The following is a 23,294-nucleotide window of genomic DNA, read 5'->3' as shown; positions in this document are numbered from 1 at the left end:
CTCTCTTAATTAACTGGGATTTTACAGAAATAACTTCATTAAACATATCCCCTCCCCTGCCTGCAGCTTGATCTGCCATTTGACTTCTTTTCCTTCCATTAAATTTCTGTAGACCCCCGGGTTAACTAATTCTTCTGTAAGATTCCAGAATGGAACCCCTGAAAATTCCTGCAAACTAGAGAATGCCTATACAGATATTCTTTTGTATATAAGGCAAGACAACGTACTTAACACTAGTCATAGGTGACTCTTTTTAGTCAGGCAGACTGATGTCCCACTCACCAGGCTGAACAAGGAGAAAATTGCAGTCAGCTGCCTGTCTGGTGCCAGGATCTGCCACATAATGCTTACACTCAAGTCACTCCACAACAAGTACAAATATGACTTTGTCATTGTCCATGTTGGAGTGAATGACTTGAGACGTACCTCCTTGGACTACATGAAAAGAGACATGGAAGAGCTCTCGGATCATGTGGCCCAGGCAGTTATGACCCTAGCCCTGAGTAGCATCCTGCCTTCGTCCAGAATGATACCACAATATAAAGGGAAAATGAGTGACTTCACCAATTGGCTAAGCTTCTGGTGTCATTCAAAGGGGATCCAGTATCTCTCTGCGTAGGACGACATGATCGACAGACCATGATGCTTTGCCATAAATGGTCTGCACCGGTCTCCCCTGGGATTCAGGTTATTGGCTAAGGCTCTTGCCACCCCTTTAGTGCCTTTTTTAGGCAAAGTTCAAAGGACAAAACCACCACCATAACGGGTACAAGCATGCAAAATCTGAAGGTAATGCTACTCAATGCTAGAAGTCTAAACCTCAAAATGCACTCTCTTGAGGCACTCCTAAAAATGGAGAACATCGATATCTGTACAGTAATTGAGACCTGGGTCAAGGCTCCAGAGAGCACCCCTGCAGTACTAGGCCACAGCTCTTATCACACTTTTCGGCCACCAAACAAGGATCGAAACACTAAAGGTGGAGGGATATCCATATTCACCAAGGATATTCACAAAACCAGGCTAGTTGCCCAACACAATGCGTCTGAAATTCTCCAGGTGCAACTAATACTAGGTAAGGCTGCAATCCAAATTGTAGCTTGCTACAGATCCCCCACCATGCCCCAAGATTCTCACTACACCTTTCTAAACATATTGGAAAATATTAAGATACAACCATACAGCCTAATACTGGGTGATTTCAGCTACCCTGCCGTTAACTGGGAAATCTCGTGTACCAACACCTTTGCCCAGCTGTTCTTGGAATTCATAAATTCCAACACCCTGGATCAACTAATCCGTAGTCCCACCAGGGGCTCTAATATCCTAGACCTGGTCATTGCCAATATGGGAAATCGATGCTCCACACTTATGGTCACCCCATCGTTGGTCAGGTCAGACCATAAGCTAATCACCCTCAACACCCCCCCACCCCCCCTGTAAGGAAACCTCCATAAAAAACTTCTCCAAAGCCACCTTCATGCTACTCAAGTCAGAAGTGACAAACTTCATGACATCCATGCAGACGGGAGCTGAAAGTTCGACTGCTGAGTCCTACACTAAGGCACTGCACGAGCACATCCACTCATACATGAACCTTGCTATCCCAAGTATAACCAAGATGCTCTCCTCCAAAAAAAAAGGAAGCCAATCTGGTGGTCCCCTGCCATAAACAAACTTTACATCAAAAGAAAGAAACTGTTGCAGAAAAGAGGAAAATCCCAGGATGCAAAAAACTCCCTTACCAGTCTCAGTAAGAAGCTGAGATCCCTCGCAAAATCCTCCAATGCTAGTTACGAAAATAAAATTGCCAAAGATTCCAAAGACAACCACAAGGCATTCTATAAATGTCAAGAATCTAAATGGCAGTGCTCAGATCTGCTCTGAGCTGCAACAGAATGGCATTAAATATACTGATCCCAAGGATATTAGATCGATTCAGTGCCAACTTCACCACCCTCTCACCCCCTAAATGGCCCATCTCAATACCAGAAGATTGCAAAATTCCGGTAATAACGGCCACACAGGTAAAAAATGCACTTTCCAAAGCTACGAATACAGCATCCATGGGACCAGATGACATCCCGGGCTGTGTACTACATGAACTACAAAATAAACTGGCACCTCACTCGAGTGTTATGTTTAATCATACCCTCACCTCAGGCTTTATGCCCACTGAGTGTTGCACAGCTGCAGTTATCCCACTCAACAAGGGGGGATCCACCCTGGATCCTGGGAACTACTGCCCCATCAGTCTGACAAGCCTTGTCTGCAAGGCCATGGAACGTATTATCATGGAACTTATAAACAATGACATTGGCAAACTTCAAAACTGGACCCCACACAGTTTGTGTTTGTGAAGGGCCGATCTTGTCTCCTGAACTTGATTGACTTCTTCGCATCAGTCTCCAGAGCTGTGGACGAGGGTAAGGCGGTCCACACAGCCTACCTGGACCTCGCCAAGGCCTTTGATACCATCCCCCACTCTGGAATCCTAGATAAACTTACTAAGCTGGGCATTAATCCCTACGTCACTGTATGGGTTGCCAACTGGCTTACTGACAGAACCTACACTATAAAAGTAGCTGACTCCAAATCCAGCTCCAGACAAGTGGAGTTACCTCAGAGTTCAGTCCTGGGAATTCTCTTGTTTGGCATCTACTTCTCTGAAGTAAAGACCAACACTAAGGGATTCTGGCTAACAAAGTTCGCAGATGACTGCAAACTGGGAGCCATTATGAATCCCCAAATTATGTGGATTGAATCCCCAAATTATGTGGATACTCTACAAAAGGGCCTTACAGAAACGGATGATTGGTGCCAGAGCCATGGGCTCAAGCTGAATGCCAAGAAATATATAGTTATCCCCTTTGGAGATGGAACATGTACCTGTGAATTACCACATAGGTGGCAGTACACTAAACACCGAAAGTGTGATAAGAGACTTGGGGACACAGGTGGACAGTGGTCTCACCGTCAATAACCACATTGCCACAACAGTCAGGAAATCCTTCTCTGTGGCACACCTCATCAATAAGGGCTTTTCATCCTGAAAAAAGGAGGTCATTGTCCCACTGTACTCATCCCTCATTTGACCCATTGTAGAATACAACGCCTCATTTGGTATGTACCTCTCAAGACATCTGCAACAACTGGAAAGGCTGCAGACATACCTCACTAAAAGAATCACAAGCTTAAAGCAGATTCCCTATGCTGGCCTCCTTAAACTCCAGCTATACGCTTGTCGCATACCATCTACTCGGAGGCGATCTCTGCTTAACCTACAAGGCCATGTCAAACCCAGAGCTGTTGGACATGCTACACTTAAAAAAAAAAAAAAAAAATCCCAATCCCTCAGAGCCGCATGCTCCAGGGATCTAAACCTTGTCATTACAATAAACAAAACATGCTGGAGGGATAGGTTCCTGACCCAGAGACTCCCCAGACTCTGGAATGGACTGCCCATACATGTCAAGCAGAGCGCCTCTGGCCCTCTTCAAAAGGAACCTTGATGATTGGATGGGAGAATGGAAATTCACCCCAAGGATCACGTCAGTTGCCCTGCTAGGCAGGGGTCCAGGGAAGTAAATAGTGCGGGAAGAAATAGCCAGGGAATTGTTATGGCTAGGCTTGTATAGGCCCTATGGCCGATAGCCTAGTACCAACCTTATGAACCAGTGCATTGTTGTTGTTGTTAGTGGGTATCTGATGCACGTGTTCATATATCCTATTACATAATATCCTTTCGGTTTTGCCAACATAATATGCTGGACATCCCTTACACTCTGCAAGGTATATGACACCTGATGTGTGACAGTTATGCTTAACAAATTCTACTTTTGTTTTAAGGGTATTTTTCTAAAATAACCATTTTACATTCTACTATGTAGCAACATTGTGAACAGGATCCACACTTTTTGTAGTACCATCATACTTGTTAACGTGTGTGTTCTTCACATATTCAAAACTTTCTTTTACGTTTACCCCAGTTTTATATACATATGAGGGTCTCTCTTCTATAACCGTTCTCAAATCTAGGTTTCCCCTGAGAATGGCGCATTTTTTGCCAATATATCCTTCACTTTCCCTACCTTCCCTCAGTATGGTAATATCGTAGCCTTTTCAAAGTTTTTTTTGTCCATGAGGTGACTGTCTAACCATGTTAAAATTTCCTAACTTTTTTGAATCTCTTACCCCATTCCCTTCTAACAGTCCACATTTTCCTGAACCATGCCCTGTGGGTATCCTCTTTCATAGAACATCTCCGTAACGTTCTGTAATTCATTCTCAAGGTCACCAGCGGAAGCTGTCATTCTAGCAACCCTTACCATCTGGCCTTTCACAATACTGGCTTTTTGGTGGGGTGGGGGGTGACTACGTGTGTATTCAAGGTAAGAGATGCTGAATGTAGGTTTTTTGTATATTTCAGATGTAAAACCACTTTGAAAATCTGAGTGTCAAGGTAACTAATGGACAAGGGGTTACTTGCATGAGTGAATTTTAAGAAACTGGTAATGAAATTCAGATACTTAACAAATTCCTCCACTCTATGGAACTATTCCACAGAATAAAATTGATGTCCAAAAATGTTGCGTATAATTTGACATTTTGAAAATACTCCCACCTAAAGAAGTCAAATGGCAGATCAAGCTGCAGGCAGGGGAGGGCATAGGTTTAAATGAAGTTATTTCTGTAAACCCCCTGTTAATTAAGAGAGCTAGGGACAAAAGGCTATGTTAAAAATTTCCATGAAGCTAGGAAAGCTTATTTTTAGTGCAGTAAATATGGTTTCAAATGTTTATAAATGTTTTTTAAGCTGTATTTAAAAAAAAAAAGTGGGATGTGCCTTTAAATGCATTAGTGTGGCTGTGATGTCATCACATTGGGCTATAAATGTTGGACTTAATAGAAGGCATGTATTCTGATGAAGTCACCTTTCTGAGGGGATGAAAGCGCTCAATGAATATTTTTTTTAAACATTTTTATGTCTCAATAAAATGTTTGATAACCTTCGGAAGGTTGTGGAGAGTCTTGGCTGCAACACAGTGATTTTATTTTATTTTTGTTTCGTTTGTCACTGGGGTCGTCGTTTAAATAGTTTTTTCATTATAGATATAAATATTTGACGCTAGAATGCTGCTGCCGCTTTAGAATTCTTATATTGGGGATTTTGATGGGAAATATCCCAGTTGGGGAAGGGAAATTGCCTGTTCTCTTTGCTTAGTCTTAGAAAGCCCCCCCCCCCCTCGAGTTGGTGGCCAAGTAACAATCTATAAATCAACGAGTTTTAATAGCACTAGTTATAAACTTATCCTGTTGCTGTCAAGGAGAAAACAGCAATAGATCACTTTTCATGGTAAGATAACTGAGGGCAAAACATTTTGCAATATCCTCTTTTGAAGTCTGGACGCCATGTATTAAAACACCCAACATCCAACAGGACTGTAGAAAAGGCAAGGGAGTTGAGAAGTTTGTGACCAAAACCCTATGGAGTATAATCTAAAGTCCTATGCAGGACTTTACTAAACTACCCATGATGATCATTCAAATGGGCAGTAAAATTTTGAGGGTTCATTTAATGAAACACAGATCATATCTGAAAAGATCATGATAGAGCATTTCAACTGATAACTCATTAGTAGAAGATTTTAGAGTACTAACTGCCTAGTTACATAATCTTTACTGAAATTGTGTTGAAAGTATATAGATGCCTGTCTAGGCTGACAGGTTATACTGCAGAACTGTCTTGGTCAAAAGTGGCAGTTTTATGGATAGGTGTCTAGTTTGCGCACACAAGTTTTAAGCATTCCCCCCAATGGTACTGTTAATATGACATCTTTAAGGGAGAAAAAGAAAAAAGTGCTAATACTCGCTGATTTGTTGTATAAACATTATTGGCATATCTGGACACTGGTGTTAGGGTCAAAATACTGAAAGTGATCTACAGGTTGGTCAACTTTGATTCAAATTAGACATACTGGCTTAAGCTGGTGTATTGACAGAAGCTACCTTTGGGGGGGATGTTTACACTGCCAAAATGGGATCTAAAATTTTTTTCACCTTATTTGATAAAGAAATGTCTGTCACTATAAGTTGAACTCTTTTTCATGTACAGATGAAGGTGGGCAGGACTGTGTAATTTGACCATGGCATGGAAAGATAGTGAGGTGCTTAGCTGAGACCTCTCTTCAGAGGAACACTTTGCATTCCTTTCATTTACATTCTGGTTGGTTTTCCTAAACTTCTGAACCAAGCCAGGTGTTTCTCAGTGGCGTCTGAAGTGGCCGTGTATGTTGTGGTGTAATGTTGCCTGTAGCTGCTTTTAGGACCATATTATGCAGTCCTGCCAGCTCTCTGAATTTTTGGCAGTCTGGGCCACCTTAAGAATGTCAGATTCTCCCATTAAACTGGGGTATGAAACTGACTTAATTTGCTTGCAGGTAGGTCTTCTAGTGGGGAACACTTGAAATTGAACAGCGTTACACCAGCTCACCAGTATTTGGATCTGCCATGACTACACCCATGTGAAAGGGCAAATCCATTGAAAGTTTTAATATGTATTGCAGTGGTAATATCAGAGACATTACCTTCTAATGCAGATAAGAATTTCATACAAAAGGCAGACATTTGAACCACTGAGTCAGTGATGCATTGTGTATTCTGTAATTCGTTATCACTGGGTGATAAACGAGAAATCTACATCACAGTTCTGCACTCAAACTATTGTGAGAGGTGCTGTTCTCCCCCACCTCCATAAGTATAGACATTCCTTAAGAAAATATGCACTTAAAGAATAATATCCTCCGAGTAAGGACTGCAGACCAGATGTAACAAGATCTCTGTATAATGCACCAGATCCCTGGAATTCATTACTTCTGCCATTGCAGATGTTATGGGTTGACATGGCATTGCTATGCAGGGTTGTGTTCATGGTGGCTGCTGCTGTGCAATCTCTGGTACCTGACAAGCTGCTAGTCCATGCCTTGCCTTGCATGTGGTGTTTACCCCAAGTCTACCCCACCACACACCAGCAGCTTCTTATGGTGATGGTCTGTTCTTTCATTGTGGATGCTGTTCCTTCTGTCTGCTCAGTAATTATTATCAAATATTGGCCTTTTGGCTAGCATACTTGCGAACAGATAGAGGTCTGACATTGACTTGCATGCTTTATCTTGTGTATTCTAAATATCTCAGGTAAGTTGCTGGCGATGGAAAGGGACAGTATCCTGTCTGACTCTGGACTGCTTTCTTGACACCAAGATAGATTACGTTAAAACTTTACAAAATTGGCAGCAGACCATGAACCTTTAAAACTGGTTTTTAAAGAATATGGTTTAGTGTGACCTTTTGGAGAGTCTGGTTACATGTTTCATTTTAATGTTCATCAGTGGTACCAGAGTACTTTCCTTGCCAGAGTTTAAATGCTGCTCAAAACTGATTTGTGGGCCCCGAGGTGGCATCTAATTTTCTTAAGTTATATGCCTTGATTTCATTAGGGCTGCTGAGCTGAACTGAGAAAAATTGGTTTAAGGGGACTAGATAAGAATATAGTAACATTAGCTTTGTAACGGCATTAAGCTACCATGTCATTACTTGGAATGTGTGTGTGTGTGTGGGGGGGGGTCCAAGGGTTTGAGATTTTTTATGTACAGAAAAGTAACTCGTTATGTCCTACACTGAATCAGTCATGTCACCTCTGGCAGCATCAGTGGTTACTATAACCCCCCCCCCCCCGACAGATGAGTAACTGTAATAATTGCCCTGAAATCCACTAAGCAATCTCAGAATGGAGCTGGACAGGATAGATGAACCAGCATCTCGTGCTAAGATGTGTACAGTGTGCACACAGGTCTGGTAAACGGACTGGTATACTTCTTGAAAGCAGGCCCTTGGTTAAAATGGACCTACCATGTCAAAGTAATTGTCTGTTATGTCAAAACTTTTTGTTGCAACTACCCATGCTAGCAGAGGCCATTATAATGCCACAGAAATGCTTTCTCTCGTAGCAAGAGATGAAGTATTTTTTTAAGGTGGTGGATATATACATTTGAAGATGTTCACATGAATGAGTGCCTCCTCTTTCTTGCTGCTTTAGTTAGTATGCTGTTTGGCTACCCCTTTAGTTGGTAAAATTATCTAATTTTTGTTTGATTTCAGTCAAAGTAAACCCAGAAGACCAGTGGTCTCCCTTTAGGGGTCATTAACTTTCAAATTTTTGTTCTCTATTCAGATACTCAAATCTTTCTATGGTATGATCTCAGTTATCCTCGTTAGAGGTAATATATAATTCTTTCCTATAGTAGTACATAGTGTACTAGCAAAGACTTTCTAGGTGCTAAATCCTTCACCTTTTTTTCCCAATGTATACTTTACTTACAGAAAGATAGTTTAACAGTCAAAGAAAAGCTGTTAATTTGTATGCATCTTAGCAGAGTTAGTTTTCTACCACATGAGATTGACTTGCTTGTATTTGATCTGGCAGTACTCTGATTTCTTGCAGTTATGTGCGCATCCTCTAAGAAACTAGTGTCCTATTCAGGATTGGTTCTGTGCTTTAATACCCTTTATGGTTCATTGTCAGTCTATGCCTGGCATCCAAGGCATCCTTGGATCCTGCTGTGATGGAACTTTTGCATAGCCGTAGAACAAACAGCACCAAAACTACAAGATCTAAGGGTCTAATCTTTGCTTATGATATATAAATAGGACACGGAGGGACAGGTATGTAGCAGATAATTCACATTCTGTGGAACAGACTTCCCATCAATATGAAGCAGAACCCTTCCCTAACCATATTTGAGAATAAGCTGGACCAGTGGATGGGAAGTTGGAAATTCATCCTTAGTCTGGCACCCATGTCTCTGGTGGACAGAGGCAGAAATTAAATCGAGCTCTAACTAACGTACAGCCCTTAAATTAACTCTTACAGTACAACAGTCAAATGGGATACCTTTAGGTTGCACAGCTAGACTACAAGATGCCCTTGTCATTGTTAATGTAGTATTAACATAAGAATCTGTAATAGACGGCATCTTCTTTACAGTCCTAATTAGGATAAAATGATTATTGCAAAAAATGAATGGAAGTAGACGTAGTGGTTGCTAAGTCTCTTGCTCTCTCATGGTTATTTAGGGCAAGTTATGTAGCAGCATTATTTGTGCATCCACAGTATAATGCTGTTTTGAGCAGGTTAAAAATGGAGAGGTATTTTCACTATCAAAAAGTCATGTAGCACTTTGATAGTACTGCTGCAAAAGGAAGGTGTGCCACAGTAAAATGTAAAGTTTTGTTTTTTTGGAGGTGCATGGCTGATCTTTCATAGGGGGAATGGACAGTATCTTACATCAGACAAATATGAGGCAGTTTATTTTTTTCATATAGGCATTGTTTACCCCCCCCCCCCTTTTTTTTTTTTTTTTTTTTTTTTTTTTTTTTAAGAATGGAGTTTACAATTTAGGCAGTAGAAAATTATTCATTTTTAGGGATGATGTGATTTGATTTTTTTTCTCCTTTCACTGCCTTTCTGTTGGTGTTAAGTGGTTAATCGTTATTTCAGGTGCTCAAGGTACAGAGTTCAAACCATATTCTTAGCTGCTGTCTGCATTAATTGTGTAGAGGTACACAGTAATGATGTACAATTTTGGTGGGTATTGTTATTTTCTATCAGGAGCGTTTCTAGTTGTCTTTTAAGTGGCTGTTATTCAGTGGGTCCATTGCCTGTGACACATTTGATCATTTTAGTTATTTTTTTGCAGTCTGTACTGATGTCGTATTTTAACAATATTCTCATTGTTTGAGGCCTGCCTACCAGAATGGTACTGGTTATGATGACAGGGCAGTTCCATTGTTGCATGAGTATATATTTAATGAAAAGCGAGCACTAGAAGGACTTTGAGTAATAGTAATAGAATTAAAAGATAAACTATTTCTAATTGCTGTTTTTCATGCACAAATTGGCAACGTTTTGCTTTTTACCAGATTTGTCCGACTGGAACTTGAGGCTGAGCACTCAGTATTTCTTGAATGTGTTACTTCTAAATCTTTCTGGTTTGATTATGCTTAAAAAAAAAAAAAGTGAATGATTACTGAACCAAGCAGGTGTATCAAATCAACTGTTTTCTCCTGGAAAATCAAAGTGGCTTCCGTGAATACATTTTAACTGTAATTTTCTTTAATGGGTTATAAATATTTTTCCTGGACTGAGATGATTGTAGTAGACCACTGATCTGCTTGGGATATGAGTACACAAAACCAGAAATAACAGCTCTGTGTGTGTGAAAGAGATGTGCATATATACATTCTGTGTGAGAGAGAGAGATTTGCATATACATTCTGTGTAAGAGAGAGAGATGTGCATATACATTCTGTGTGTGTGAGAGAGAGAGAGCTGTAGATATACATTGTGTGAGAGAGAGAGCTGTACATATACATTCAGAGAACTGTAACAAGATTTTTTTTTGTCATAATTAAAACACTAGAATTTGGCTGGATATATATGTATGGAAAATTATTACGCAATTAGCTGCTATTTGATAATATAGGACAGTATTTACAATAATTACAGTTTGAAAGAAGAGGAAGAATGGAGGTGGGGGTGGGAATCTGGTAGGGTAAGTGAGAGGAAGGAAACATAAGTTGAGGAAAGAGTAGAAAAATGGAGATAAATGAAATGGTGTAGAGAATTGAGGGTTTGCTTGGGAGAGAAATGGTGTAGAGAATTGAGGGTTTGCTTGATGAAATATGTTTTCATACCAATGGCATAACCTGTTTTTTTTTTTTTAGCTGTGACTTACAGGATTGAATGTTTCGACAGTAGGAGAGTCTGTATGTTTGGGTCCCATGATTGATAAAGAATGGTCATTGCAGCATGTGGTGATTTAAGGGGAAAAATGCATTGCTGTCCTCTTGGTGCATTATCCTTTTTTGGTGATATGCTGCATAGTGTGTATTGTGTTGGAAGAGAAGGAAAAGCCAAGACGCAGACAGAAATCAAAGACTATAATTGGAAGACTAGGCTGTAAGACATCTTGCTAGGGCTACAAATAATGTCTGATTTAAAGAGGTTGAACAGAAATGTCCTGAGAATTAGCAACGGCCTTTAATGTGGAGTCATTTCACTTTTGCAAGAGTATGGCAGTGTTGATCCCATTTAGGAGAGATGGCAATGAATCTTGTGAATTTCGTTTGATGGGATTTATAGGAAAGATAGGTTCTCTAGATTTTTTCCAAGTTCATAAGCAAGCTAGAGTTTTTTTATTGTGCTGATTTGGTGGTTGAAGTTTAATTGAGCATTTAGCCAGGTGCTAAGGTAATGAAAGTGATTTACTACTTTGAGAGAGTTGTCTTCCAGGATATCCTAATCTGGGGAAGAGCTTTTAGCATTTTTTCTCTAATCTTTTTTCTTTTTAGATTTAGTAGAAGTTTCATGTTGCTAAGCCACTTAAAGAGGAGGGTAAGGTCAGTTTCTGATTGAAATTTGGTGACAGACGGTGATGACCTAGATGTATAACTTGCCATATATAGTATGATAGGCATACGTAGGAGTCCAGTATGAAACTTGATCGAGGATAGAGAATTAGGCCATTAGGGCATGGAGTACCATTTGACCAGAATAGAAGATTAGTTTTGTCATAGAAGAGTGGAGTGTGTGGAAAAGGGCTAGAAGTGTGGGATATGAGATTTTGAGGAGCTTGGTAGAATAGTACATTCTTGCAGGAAGTCTGAGTCTGTAAGATTACCTGAGGTCATGTGATGCTGCTGCCTGCAATGTTTTGAGTTACTGGACCTGGCAATAGTACTGTTGACAGAATTCCAGAAATGCTTAGGTTTCTGCAGATTCTAAGTTTGCTGGTTTTGAAACTTTGTTTTTATGCCTCCTAACTGGCTTTTTAATTAAGTTATTTAGGTCACCTAATGGCCTTAAGTTATATTTTTCTGAGTTAGGGTTATTTTTCTTTTGTAGGTTTATGTCCTTGGTTTTGAAAAGAGCTTTAAGTTCTTTTATAACCCAGTGTTTTTGTTTTGTCTTGAGTAATCTGGTGGATGACAGAACCCTAACCTTCAAGAAAAGTAGATATTGCACTTACCAGCTGAAGAGTTGCAAGAATAACAGATTTGGAGTTAGTATGACCTGACTGACTGTGAGTGATCCTCAATGATTTGTCAGAAAACCACAAATTTTGATGGATGTACCAATAATAGGAGGCAAAATATGGATGCTCTGAGAAATTCTGGACAGTTGAGAGCTGTGGTGTCAGTGTCTAAAATTCAAATCAATTCTTGTTTGAAATTTTGCAGAATAGAGTATTAGCAGGTGTGTGTGTGTACATGAACATAAATGTGTATTTGTATGCTCGTACATGCAAGCGTGTGTAATATTTTAGTGAGGTGCATTAGTTTTCCCTTCTTAGGAATTAAAACCTCTCCCACCTTTATGGAAAAACATTAAATCACTGGTACTTCATTCAGTGAAGTTGCAGGCTAAGACTCTTTAAAATCAGGAAAAAAGAACCACAAACTGTAGACAAGCTCTGAGACTTCAACGTAGTCAAACACTTAAAATCGGTACTTTGTTCAAAATAAAACAAAAATAAATGAGCTTCACTTAACTGGGTTTTCATCTGGTTATATATGATGTTGACCTTATGGGGGCAGTGGGGCAGAATCCATGATTGCAAAGACATCCCCTGTGAAACAGGCTGCCGACAGCATAAACCACTGGTTGCCATTCAGCTGCAAGCAGTGGTCAGAGAAGGCTCTAAGGTCAACTGAGACCAGGCTGAAGACCTAGAGGTTGACTGGAGAGAGAGTACAACAGTTCAAGGAATTACTCTGGGCGCTAGCACCACAAGAAGAGGAGGAAATAGGTGGAGTTGAAGGGCAGTGCCTCAAAACAGCATGTGTTAGGACTACAGAACTATGTGGGTGAGCCAGGTATGGAAATAAGGTAATAAGGAAAGCTGGTGGTGGAGGAATGCAGAAGTCCAGGAAGTGAATCAAAGGAGGAGTGTAGGAAAAAATGGGAGATCAAAAAGACAGACCAGGCTATGAAGGAATACTGGTTGGCTAACAAGCTAAGAAAGGAGTTGCAATAGCAAAGAGGGCATAGGTGGCACTCTACCAACTTCTGGAAAGTGACTCGGATGCTACAAAGAAACTTTATCAGGTTGCAAGGCAAAGACAAAAAGATAAAGAAGTCAGACGTCCTTCATAAGTAATGCCAGCAACAACCTGCTCACCAGTACACAGAACATCAAAGGCAGATGGAAGGAGTATTTTCAGCAGCTTCTGAATGAAGAAAACCCCACTGGAGCTGTATTGCCCCAGAAATGGCCTACGATGAGAGAAGAGGAGGAGCCCACCCTAGAAAAAGTAAGAACAGCACTAAGGAAAATGAAGTCAGGGAAAGCAGCAGGCTAATATGAGGTCACAGCAGGTATGATAAAGATGCTGGGTGAGATGGGGAAGAAATGGCTCCTGAGGGTACTTGCAGCAGTGTGGAGAGAAAGGCGTATCCCAGATGACTTGAGAATAAGCATACTTGTGCCAGTGTACAAGAACAAAGGGGGCATTCACAACTGTGGACAGTATAGAGGATTAAACTCCTAGTACATTGCATCAAAGTTCTGGAGAGGATGATTGATAACCAGGTATGCAAAGTATTGGAGTATAAGATGGGAGATGAGCAGTTCGGATTCAGATCAGGATGCAGCACAACTGACCTGATGTTTGCAGTGTGACAGCTGAGACGTTATCGATGAGGAAAGACTCCAAGTGGGTATTCCTAGACTTGGAGAAAGCATATGACAGGGTCCCAAGAAAGCTGATTTGGGCAGTACTGCCGTAGTTTGAAGTCCCAGAAACATTGGTAGAATTAGTGCAGGCTATGTACAAGGACCCAATAACTCTCGAGCACGAATAGTGTTTGGCCTCAGAGGGGGGTTCCCAGTGGGAGTGTGTGTACACCAGGGTTCAGCTCTGAATCAACTGCTGTTCATACTGGTGATGGGACTACATTAGCAAACAGGTTGGAGAGGACTGATCAAGTTGAAGTATGCAGACAATGTGGCATTATAGGCAGACTGAGCAAGAGCTTCAGCAAGGGATAGGGGGAGTAGAATGCAAAACTGAAGGCACATGGGATGAAACTAAGCACAAATAAGACAGTGGTAATAGCAGCAAACTGGGGAAATCGGGAGAAGCTGAGAATTGACATAGGCTGGAAGATAGTGGAACAGATAAACAGCTTCCGGTATCTGGGAGGGGTTGTTGAGGAGAAGGGAAGTCTGAATGAAGAGGTCAAAGCTAGAATCGGAGGGGATTCAGCCAACTGGCATAGAATCTTAGGTGTAGTCTATGACAGAAGAATGCCAGAGAAGCTGAAAGTAAGGTGTACAAGACAGTGGTGCAACCAGTACTTCTGTATGGTACAGAAACCTGGACAGCAAAGGCAGACCAGATGAAGCTAGAGGTGATGGAAATGAAGTGCCTGAGAAGGGTGATAGGTTGCACACTTTGGGACAGATGAAGAAATGAGGACATAAGAGCAGAAGCCAAAGTAAGTTCCAATTGCAGAAAAGATCTGATTGCAGTGGTTCAGACATGTGCAGGAAAGCAGAAGACAATCTGGTGAAGATTTGGAACAGACTGGGAAAAAGGTAAGAGGAATCGAGGGCATCCAGCAAAGAGGTGGATGGATTGTGTGAAAGATCATCTGCGGCAATCAGGCATGAGTGTTGAAGAAGGCAGGAGTGCGGCACTGAATCGAGAGAGTTTACTACAGTTAACATGATACCATGACCCCATGTAGAAAATGGTGGAAAAAGGGAGCTGATGATGATGGAAGAGGCAGAGCAAGATCTTTGTGTGTTAGTTTGATATTCATGCAATAAAAAATATTGGAGAATGGATAAACTGTACATCAACACCCTGATTTAGAGAGCGAATGTTCTCCAGCAGGTTTTTAATGTAGAAGCAATGCCCACTGCAAAACGAGTCCGCTGCTTCATGACAGCATATCGAACTGCTGTGGAGCTCTGCTTGTTTATGCACGCATGCGAGTGAAAGGGAGATCAATCGAGCCGTTTTTACATTTTGCTGTTTAGCGAGTATTAAAAAAAGTGTATATGAGTATGTATGTGTATGAGTATGTTTATGATTTTGTGTGCGTAAATGAAAGTGTGCATGAAGGCAAAAGAGGTGTGTGTGAACAGTGGGATTGAGGGAGACGGTAATTTACACACGAGTCTGAAGTGTAAAAAAAAAAAAAAAAGTGTGCGCGCATATGTCTGAGTGAGTGTGTATGATGAAAGCAGAATAGACTGAGTGAATGAGACAGAGAGAGAGTGAAAGTGATCTCTGGCAGCAGCAGTTAAGCTTGCATACCTCTTGACCATACCTGTCTCAAGTAATCTGGACAGAGCCACAAATGACCAAAAATGGCACTTTTTAAAATATTGCTCTTATAAACTTAGAAAGTTTCTAGAACAACAGGATTCTCATTAGCATGTATAAATATGAAGGTTATGAAGTCTGAAACTCTGCCATTATTTAATGACTTCAGTCCTCAGTGATTTGCCAGATAACTACACGTTTTATGAGGATGGGACCAAACATACGAGCCAAAAATCTGGATAGTTGAAAGATATGCTGTGTTGACTCTTAGGCTTGCCCAGATATTTTGAGCTAAAATAAACTGGGGACAAAGGCTCAAATAAGAACAGATTTTAATTACTGCTGTTATAAAATGACAAATTTGCTTAATTAAAGTGATTTGCATTAGTATGAATTTTTTGAAGAAAATAGTCTGAAACTGAAATGTGTGCCATTATTTATTGACTTTGGTTTGCTGCAAGTAACTAAACACTTTAGGAGTAAGGGAACAAAAATTCAAGAAAATGCCTGAATATTTTTTGTTGTATTTTGGATGTAAAATGCTTCCTCCAACACAATTAACATGTACTACAGCCAAGTTTTACATCAAAAATATTAAAAAAAAAAAAATGATATAGTACTTAAGTAAAACACAACAATTTTACAGATTGTCCATTCTCTAAGGACAATAATGCCCGACTGTGTGTGTGAATGTGTAATTAATGCCCTTCCAGGAGGGTAGAGGCCCTCCGCCTGTGGCGTTAGGCCTCAGCACCCATGGGCAAGTGTTAATTACACATTATACAACGAACCCCCCCGTTAATATTCCAAAATGTCCACGCTGATTGGTCAGCATGCACGTTGTAAATCAGAGTTATAGTAATGGAAAAAGGTCTGGTCGCCCAGACTTTTTCCATTAGTATAACTTTTTATGCAAGATCTCCGTTGCTTGTTACAACCTGTCTCGCCATGTTAAACGAGTTTAACATAGCGAGACAGCTTTTTTTAAAGTTGTCTCGCTATGTTAAACCCATTTAACATAGCGAGACACTAAAAAGCAACTAAGATCTTGCTTTCGCCATTGCTTTTTTCAAAACTGTCTCGCTACGTTAAATGGGTTTAACCTAGCGAGACAGCTTTAAAAAAAGCAACGGAGATTCTCTGTTGCTTTTTTAAAGCTGTCTCGCTATGCTAAACCCGTTTAACATAGCGAGACAGGCTGTAAAAAAGCAACGGAGATCTTGCTTTCTCAGTTGCTTTTGCCCACAGCTTTGATGTACTGCGTAAATATACGCATGCGCAGTACATCAGAACTGCCGTAGAATACCCAGACAACTGCGGAAGGGCAGCAAGGAGGCATTATACAATGCCATTATTTAAGAAAAGTAATTATTTTTTTTCTTAAATAATGTCATTATATCGGCAATAACACTTCTGGGTGTGGGTAATGCTGGATTTACCCACGGTTGGCTTTGTTTGGCCACTCGGGCTTCGCCCTCGTGACCAAACCACACCAACCGTGGGTAAATCGAGCATTACCCACACCCAGGCATGGGTTATTGCTATATTAACACACCCCCTGTTGGGCATTATTGCTTGCTTAAAGATGATGGGAAGAGCAAAGACTTCAGTGTAGCTGTTGAAGTGCAAACTCCAGAAGCAAGCTGGACTTCAGTACATTGCAGCATTCAGGTTTAAATGATTGTATTTTAAATTTATAAAATTTAAAATTTTGCATTTAAAGCTAGATCTGTTAATGCTGTTAATGTTCATCACTTTTCCGGTACACAGCTTTTTGTAGGTTAGTGAAGTTTCATAAGCAGGTTTTATTTTGCATTTAATGGAAGGCCAGTTGTTTTTATGTTCCTAACCCAGAGACTTCCCATACTCTGGAACAAACTTCCCATTCACGTCAAGCAGAGCACTTCACTGGTCCTCTTTAAGAGAAATCTTGACGAGTGGACATTGCAAACTAACTTTGGGTGGCAGGATGCCTGGAAATCTTTGGGCTAGGCTTATATAGGCTTCAGGGCCGTTAGCCTAGTACACACCTTTGAACCAATGATTCTTTTTCGTGTGATTTTCTTTTATGGTTCCCTAAGGTGTCTATGGTTCTTTAACTAACAATGCCAAAGTTATTAATTTATGTGAATAACACAGTTTAAGTAAAATTTGGCCTTTACTTTTCTGGTGCATTTTTTAATTGTGCTAGTTCTTTATCTTATTGTGGTTTTGGTTGTTTAGTTAGTTACCTCATCTGTAAGCATTAATTTCATTTTTGATTTAAAATACCATTTTACCCTGATTAAAAGACTATGTGGTATATTGAGCTTACTGTTCAGAATGTTAGCGGCATTGATTCTGGAACTATGGGAGGTGGTCACCAGAGAGACTACCATATAACCATGTAACAAGGTGATGCAGTAAAGTGGTCAGTGTGTCATGTGCTGAAGGGGATACACTGTTGCAGACAGGAGGATGTAAAATTGCTAAATCTTCGGAAACAAATAGAAAGTGCATCACATTGGTGCTGCTAGGTGGACATTGTAAGATGGCACTGCTGCTAGTGTAACAAAAACAGGAGTAGGGAGCGTGCTTGATGTAAGCCAGCAGCTTTGGCATAGAGGGAGGCAGCTGTGGCTTATTGCTCAGGTGACATCTGAGGAAATTGACCTGATGAGCACACATTGCGTAGTATCAATTGGCTGGACTGGGGAGCAGCATGTGTGTTGAATGTGTAGACCTGGAGGGAGCTGTTTGTGGTGGTTAGGAGTTCATGTTGGAGGGAAGGGCCAGTTTGCCTCCCAACTAAACCTGCTGAATGCCAAATGACCCTCACCTTTCAAGGGGACATGGTTGGTGAGCTCAAAGACTAGGATAGGCCTATCTTTGGCCTTGAATATGGAAGAACCTCACCCGGCTAGGGACCCTTTGCAGTCTGAAATGGTGGGAGTAGGGTGAGTTTGCCACTAGGGCACAGTCCTAGTCCCTCAGGAGGAACTAATGGGACAATTGGGTGAAGGTGCAGGAGTCCTTTGTCAGTCAAGCAGCCTTCTTAAAAAAAAAAAAAAATTTCCTATTCCTTGGATGCCAGCTGTTATTCTTGCAGACTGAGTCACAGGGTCTAAAAAGCTCATCATCTTTATCTATGAGGGCAGTAAATGGTTTGAAACAAAAATGTAGTTTTCATGAGGATCACCACTTTGAAGCAGTATTCCATAGTTGAGATGCCGACTAACAGCTTCAGAGGTAAATTAGATTCATACTTACACAGAGCTTTTAGTTGGCAGCCTAATAGTTCAAGTGGCATGTGATGCAGCAGAGAAGTGTATGATCTGGCATAACCAAAGACTGACACCAGCATGTCTCCACTTCATTCCTTTTGCTGAAAATGTCAAGGTATCATGTAGATTCGCTTTTCAAAGGTTCATTGCTGTTTGGCTTAGAAATCAACAACTTCAGTAAATTAAGAAAAAGGGTCATTATCTTACTACTGCAGATGTACAATTTCACACTTAACAGTGACACAGGAGACTGGAAAGATCGTGGCTTTCAAAAAGCTGCTACTGCAGCAAAAGGAGCCTCTTGGAACTCTCTTCTTTTGAATCTCCACATGGACTTCTTGCCCAGAAACTAAGGTGTTCAGCACTTTCAGGGAGGCTATGGCCAGAATAAGAACAGTGAGCAGCAATCCTTGCTCCCTCCCCAACCAGATGGAGGTGGCTGGGGTATTTCCAGCTAGGTTCATAATTACTGCCATTGTGTAGAAAAGGGAAGTTGTAACCAGGGACTTTAATTTAAAATTCTCTTTCCCTGTCTCTGTCCTTGTACTCCCAATACTCTCAATGTTTGCTGTATGTCCAATCTCAACAGAAATTGGCAACAGGGAAGGAGATGCATATGATCTTGAGAAAAGAACCGCAAAGGAGGTCTCTTGAGTGGCCTTAATACTTTTATTCCAGAGGAGTCTTTTCATGTGATGACCCGCCATACTCTCCTCTGTCTCGCCTTTCCATCCAGGTGAAACCTGTCATGCTAAATTTTTTGAGATTGATGCTTGCACATAAATATCAGGAAGTCGTCAAAAAGATGCTTACCCTTTTGAATAGGAGCCCCTACAAATTCTGGACACTGGCCTTTGGCCTCAGCTCTTCCCCACAAATTTTCATACAATTCATGTCACTTGTAGCTAACCACCCTCATTTACAAGGGACAGAATTGTTTCCCTGTTGGGGAAAACTGGCTTTTAGTGGCTGCAGCCAGGAATGTCTCGTACAGCATAGGTGGTTTCTTCTCAACTCCTTTTATCCTTTAAGGAGCAGTGTGAACTTTGTGGAGTATTGCTTTGCCTGTCTCCAGGCCAGCTCCTGTATTGTTGTAGAGTATATTGCTTTCACTAGCTGAGGTAATTATCATTTAGAAACGGAGTTTCAAGCCTTGGCTATGATCCAGCCTACCTGATCTCTGAGAGGGCTGCTGTGTACAGCCTAATGTTACAGATGCTAATTTCAGTTACTGTTCTTTTGTTATCTTTCTTCTAACTGAACTTTAATGTAACAAATACTCTTTCTTTGGTTAATGTCTGCAGGTAGCTTAGGTATTGCACCGAGTCCTTAAAAGATCAGACCCTTATTTCCTTTAACAAGCAATGTAGAAGTTTAAAAAAAAAAAAAAAAAAAAAAAAAAGTTAGTGAGCATTGCATCTGTGAGTGCCTTTCAGATTTTGTTAGCTTATTTTGACTGCTGCAGTAAAACTCTCCAAAGCCACCCTGAAGTTTGTTTTGCTATTTCCATTTCTGTGGCCTTCTTCCATAACACCACCTTGGATGACATTTGTGCGTTTGTTACATGGCCATCCCTGAATATCTTTGCAAAACATTACAAGATGGATGTGGCCATCCCTGAATATCTTTGCAAAACATTACAAGATGGATGTGGCCTGTAGGTTTTTTTTTTTTTTAGTCTTGGTTATTAAGGCACTGTTCCTTAGGCCAGCCACATAGGATTATGAAATCAGATGCAGTACATAGTGGTCCTAATTGTGATGCTGAATTTTTGTGAATTTCTAGCATCGTAACCTCTCTGTCTTCTGCATCTTCATTATTTTAAGTTTGGTCCAGAACTGGCATGCTCTTGTAGCTCACTGCATCACTGTATTGTGGGTGCTGTGGGAGGATTTAGCAGCTCAGGAAAGTTTTTGCTTTTGCCAAGCAGTGTTAATGACAATATCATCAGTTAGACCTCTAGCTTTAGGTACAGGTGTGCAAGTCCAGTACTGATAGTTCTCTGCAGGTATGGCAACTGCAAGGTTCCAAAATCATCAGTACAAAATCAAACTTCGACCAGCAGACTCTGGCAGCGACCTATTATTACTATCGTGTAAACACTTATACATGCACAATATGCAAAAATGAGCTAAAAAGACCGGTTTTGGCTAGTAAAACACACAGCCTTCATCAGTGTAATGCGATACAATAAGCTCATCCCTTATGTACTCCAGAGCCTTCCATTGTGTGACTAAATAGAGATGCTCATTTAGTCCAGGTGCAAATAGATCACCTAATTTGATTATCCATTTTCTTTTGTATTTAATAACTCATGCCAGCCTGATTTATTGGGTTTAATACCTAGGATACGATCAATTATAATGAAATTAAATTAAGCATTTTTATGTGACAGTGGGTTTATATAGGGTATTGGTATTTCTTTGTTTAATATCATGAAGGTGTTTTGATATCCTATATTTCACTGGTCTTGAAGTCTGTCCTATGTAGAAGGCAAAGCATTTACAGACAGCAAGATATATATAATCCAATCTGAGTTACAGTTGGCAAAAAAGGAAATGTCCTATACCTGGCTTGTATTCTTACTGCTAAAACTTTTCATCTTCATTATTCTGGGACAATGTGTACAATGACCACAGGGGAAACGACATATGGCAGTATGTCCTTCTTGTGTATCCTGTAGGCTTTCTTTTTTCTTGTTAGACCCTTGCTTGTAGTGTTTGAAGTAAGAAGCCATTTTTTTTTTCCTTTCCTAAAGGAAAATTGGCATCTATTCCGTATTAATCCAGAAAGTTTGCTTTCTGCAAGCAGGATATTCCAATTGCACTGGACACTACTCATTAGTGCCCCAGTATTCCTTCCAAAGGTCATAACAAACCGTAAGGTACATTCTTTTCTGTCATCTTGTTTTTTTATACTGAAGAAGATTTATTTTCCACCCTATTTTTAGCTTGGTGGAGATAACCTGCTTTCCTTAAACCTAAGGGTAAGGTAAGGGTAAGGTCATCTCTGAAATGCTTGTGTGTCATTATCCGAGCATATATGTTTAATTCTCATGTATTGTGGCTTTGGTATATTTTTACAGATATGTGGAGGATGATAGCTGGTGGCATGGAGAAGGGAATTGTATTCTGGGAATTTGCGGTAAACCTCAGTGATCAAGGTGTTATCAGGAGCTTTGATAACCATCACAGGTCTGTAAGTACCTATTATAAATTTTGTTTAGCAGCCATGTTTAACTAGCAAGCGAAATTAGTGCTGTGTTTGTACTTGACGTTTGATTGCTTTCCTATAGTGGGCAGGTGGGGAATTGATGGACATTGGTGAAGGAGGTGTTGGAGTAATGAATATATGCTGGAAGTATCCTCATATTAGTGAAGTGTAAGAGGAGGCAGTTGCTGAGTGTCCTGAATGACTGACTTGAACTGCCGTTAAGCAGGAAACTGATTGTCCTTCATATCACTGTTGCAGTATTCGTTAGATTAGGCATCCCCTGCCTAGGGCAGCCCGGTGTCCGGCCAGTATAGCTTTAAGGTACTCCATATGTCACACGTATGCTCCTTGCGTAGCATAGGGCGTAAAAGTGAGATCTGGACTTGGCATCCTCTAAACTTCTTTATACCCAGCCTGAAACCCATCTCTTGATAGTCTGTCCGAACACCTATGTTCTGTTGCTGGTTTCACTGAGCTGTTGCAGATAAGTGCCCCGTTGGAGTTCATTTTTACTTATCTTTTTTCTTTTTCCTGCTTGTGGGGTTTTCATGTCATCTAAGAAGGGTAAATACCAGTATGGGAGACGGATTCCCCATGAAGTCCGCCACATTCATTGTCTGTTTTGCCTTGGCCCCTCGCATGACCACACATCCTGTTCTGTCAGGCTTTTGTTCCTAAAATTTTGCATAGCAGACTTTCTTCCTTGGCGCTGTATCTTGAGAATCAGAAACTTAAACTTCTCGCGAAAGATACGATGGAAGGAACTTCCCTCCCCGAGGGACAGCCGTTATTGAAGAAGGCCAAGAAGCCTAGGCTGGAATTTTCCACTGTTCATTCTCCACCGGATGTCTCTTCTGAGATGAGCGAATGCCCAGAGGTTCACCTGGCTTTGTCTGATTCCTCTGCCATGACCGGTTTGGAGTCTGACAGGGATCCAGCTTTAAGCATATCTGTGGAGTCTTTGAAGATGTCTGTTTTGGATGTTCAGTGGGAAGCACGGTTGATCATTTCCGAGGGGCCTGGGGTGTTCCTCAGACTTGAGTCGGAGAAGTCGTCCCTACTACCATTATTGAATGCCTTCCTGGGTCAGAGCCCTCCAGGTTTTATAAGGCAGATGTCCCATTAAAGAGAAAAAAAAACACAAAACTAATTCTCCTGCACCTAAGGATCCACAGAGTGAGTGCTAAGCCTTCATTCAAGGTTTGTTCAATGCTTTGATGGCATTGAAACCTCCACAGGGTGATTGTTCCCTCTCCCCCTTAGTCTTCTACTCTGCTTAAAAGACCCATGGAGCAGGATTCCTCTGAGGAGGAGTTGTATTTGGATGAATCCCCTGCTAACTCTTCTCAGGTTCTTTCTCCTCCTGACTTTGGATCAGGGAAGACTCCTCAATTAGTCCTGATACTCCCTTTGTTCCCCCAAAAG

The 23,294-nt window shown here is 40.9% G+C and overlaps 2 protein-coding genes across 5 annotated transcripts in view; both read left to right on the top strand.

Annotated features, from left to right (window-relative positions):
- Window positions 1-23,294, top strand: part of CLK3 (CDC like kinase 3) — a 1,797,083-nt gene that overhangs the window by 832,944 nt on the left and 940,845 nt on the right. The gene's annotated exons all lie outside the window — the stretch shown is intronic.
- The window catches only part of EDC3 (enhancer of mRNA decapping 3), an 886,050-nt gene continuing 884,498 nt past the window's right edge, over window positions 21,743-23,294 (top strand). For both annotated transcript variants that reach the window (XM_044077200.1, XM_044077198.1), the window contains exon 1: window positions 21,743-21,854. In XM_044077200.1, the coding sequence (XP_043933135.1) occupies window positions 21,744-21,854 (111 nt within the window). In that variant the 5' untranslated portion in view covers window position 21,743. The remainder of the gene's footprint in view (window positions 21,855-23,294) is intronic.

This window comes from Protopterus annectens, chromosome 7.part0, assembly GCF_019279795.1.
Source record: "Protopterus annectens isolate FY-2018-M chromosome 7.part0, PAN1.0, whole genome shotgun sequence".
NCBI lineage: Eukaryota > Metazoa > Chordata > Ceratodontiformes > Protopteridae > Protopterus > Protopterus annectens.
This window is presented reverse-complemented; position numbering and strand designations above follow the sequence as displayed.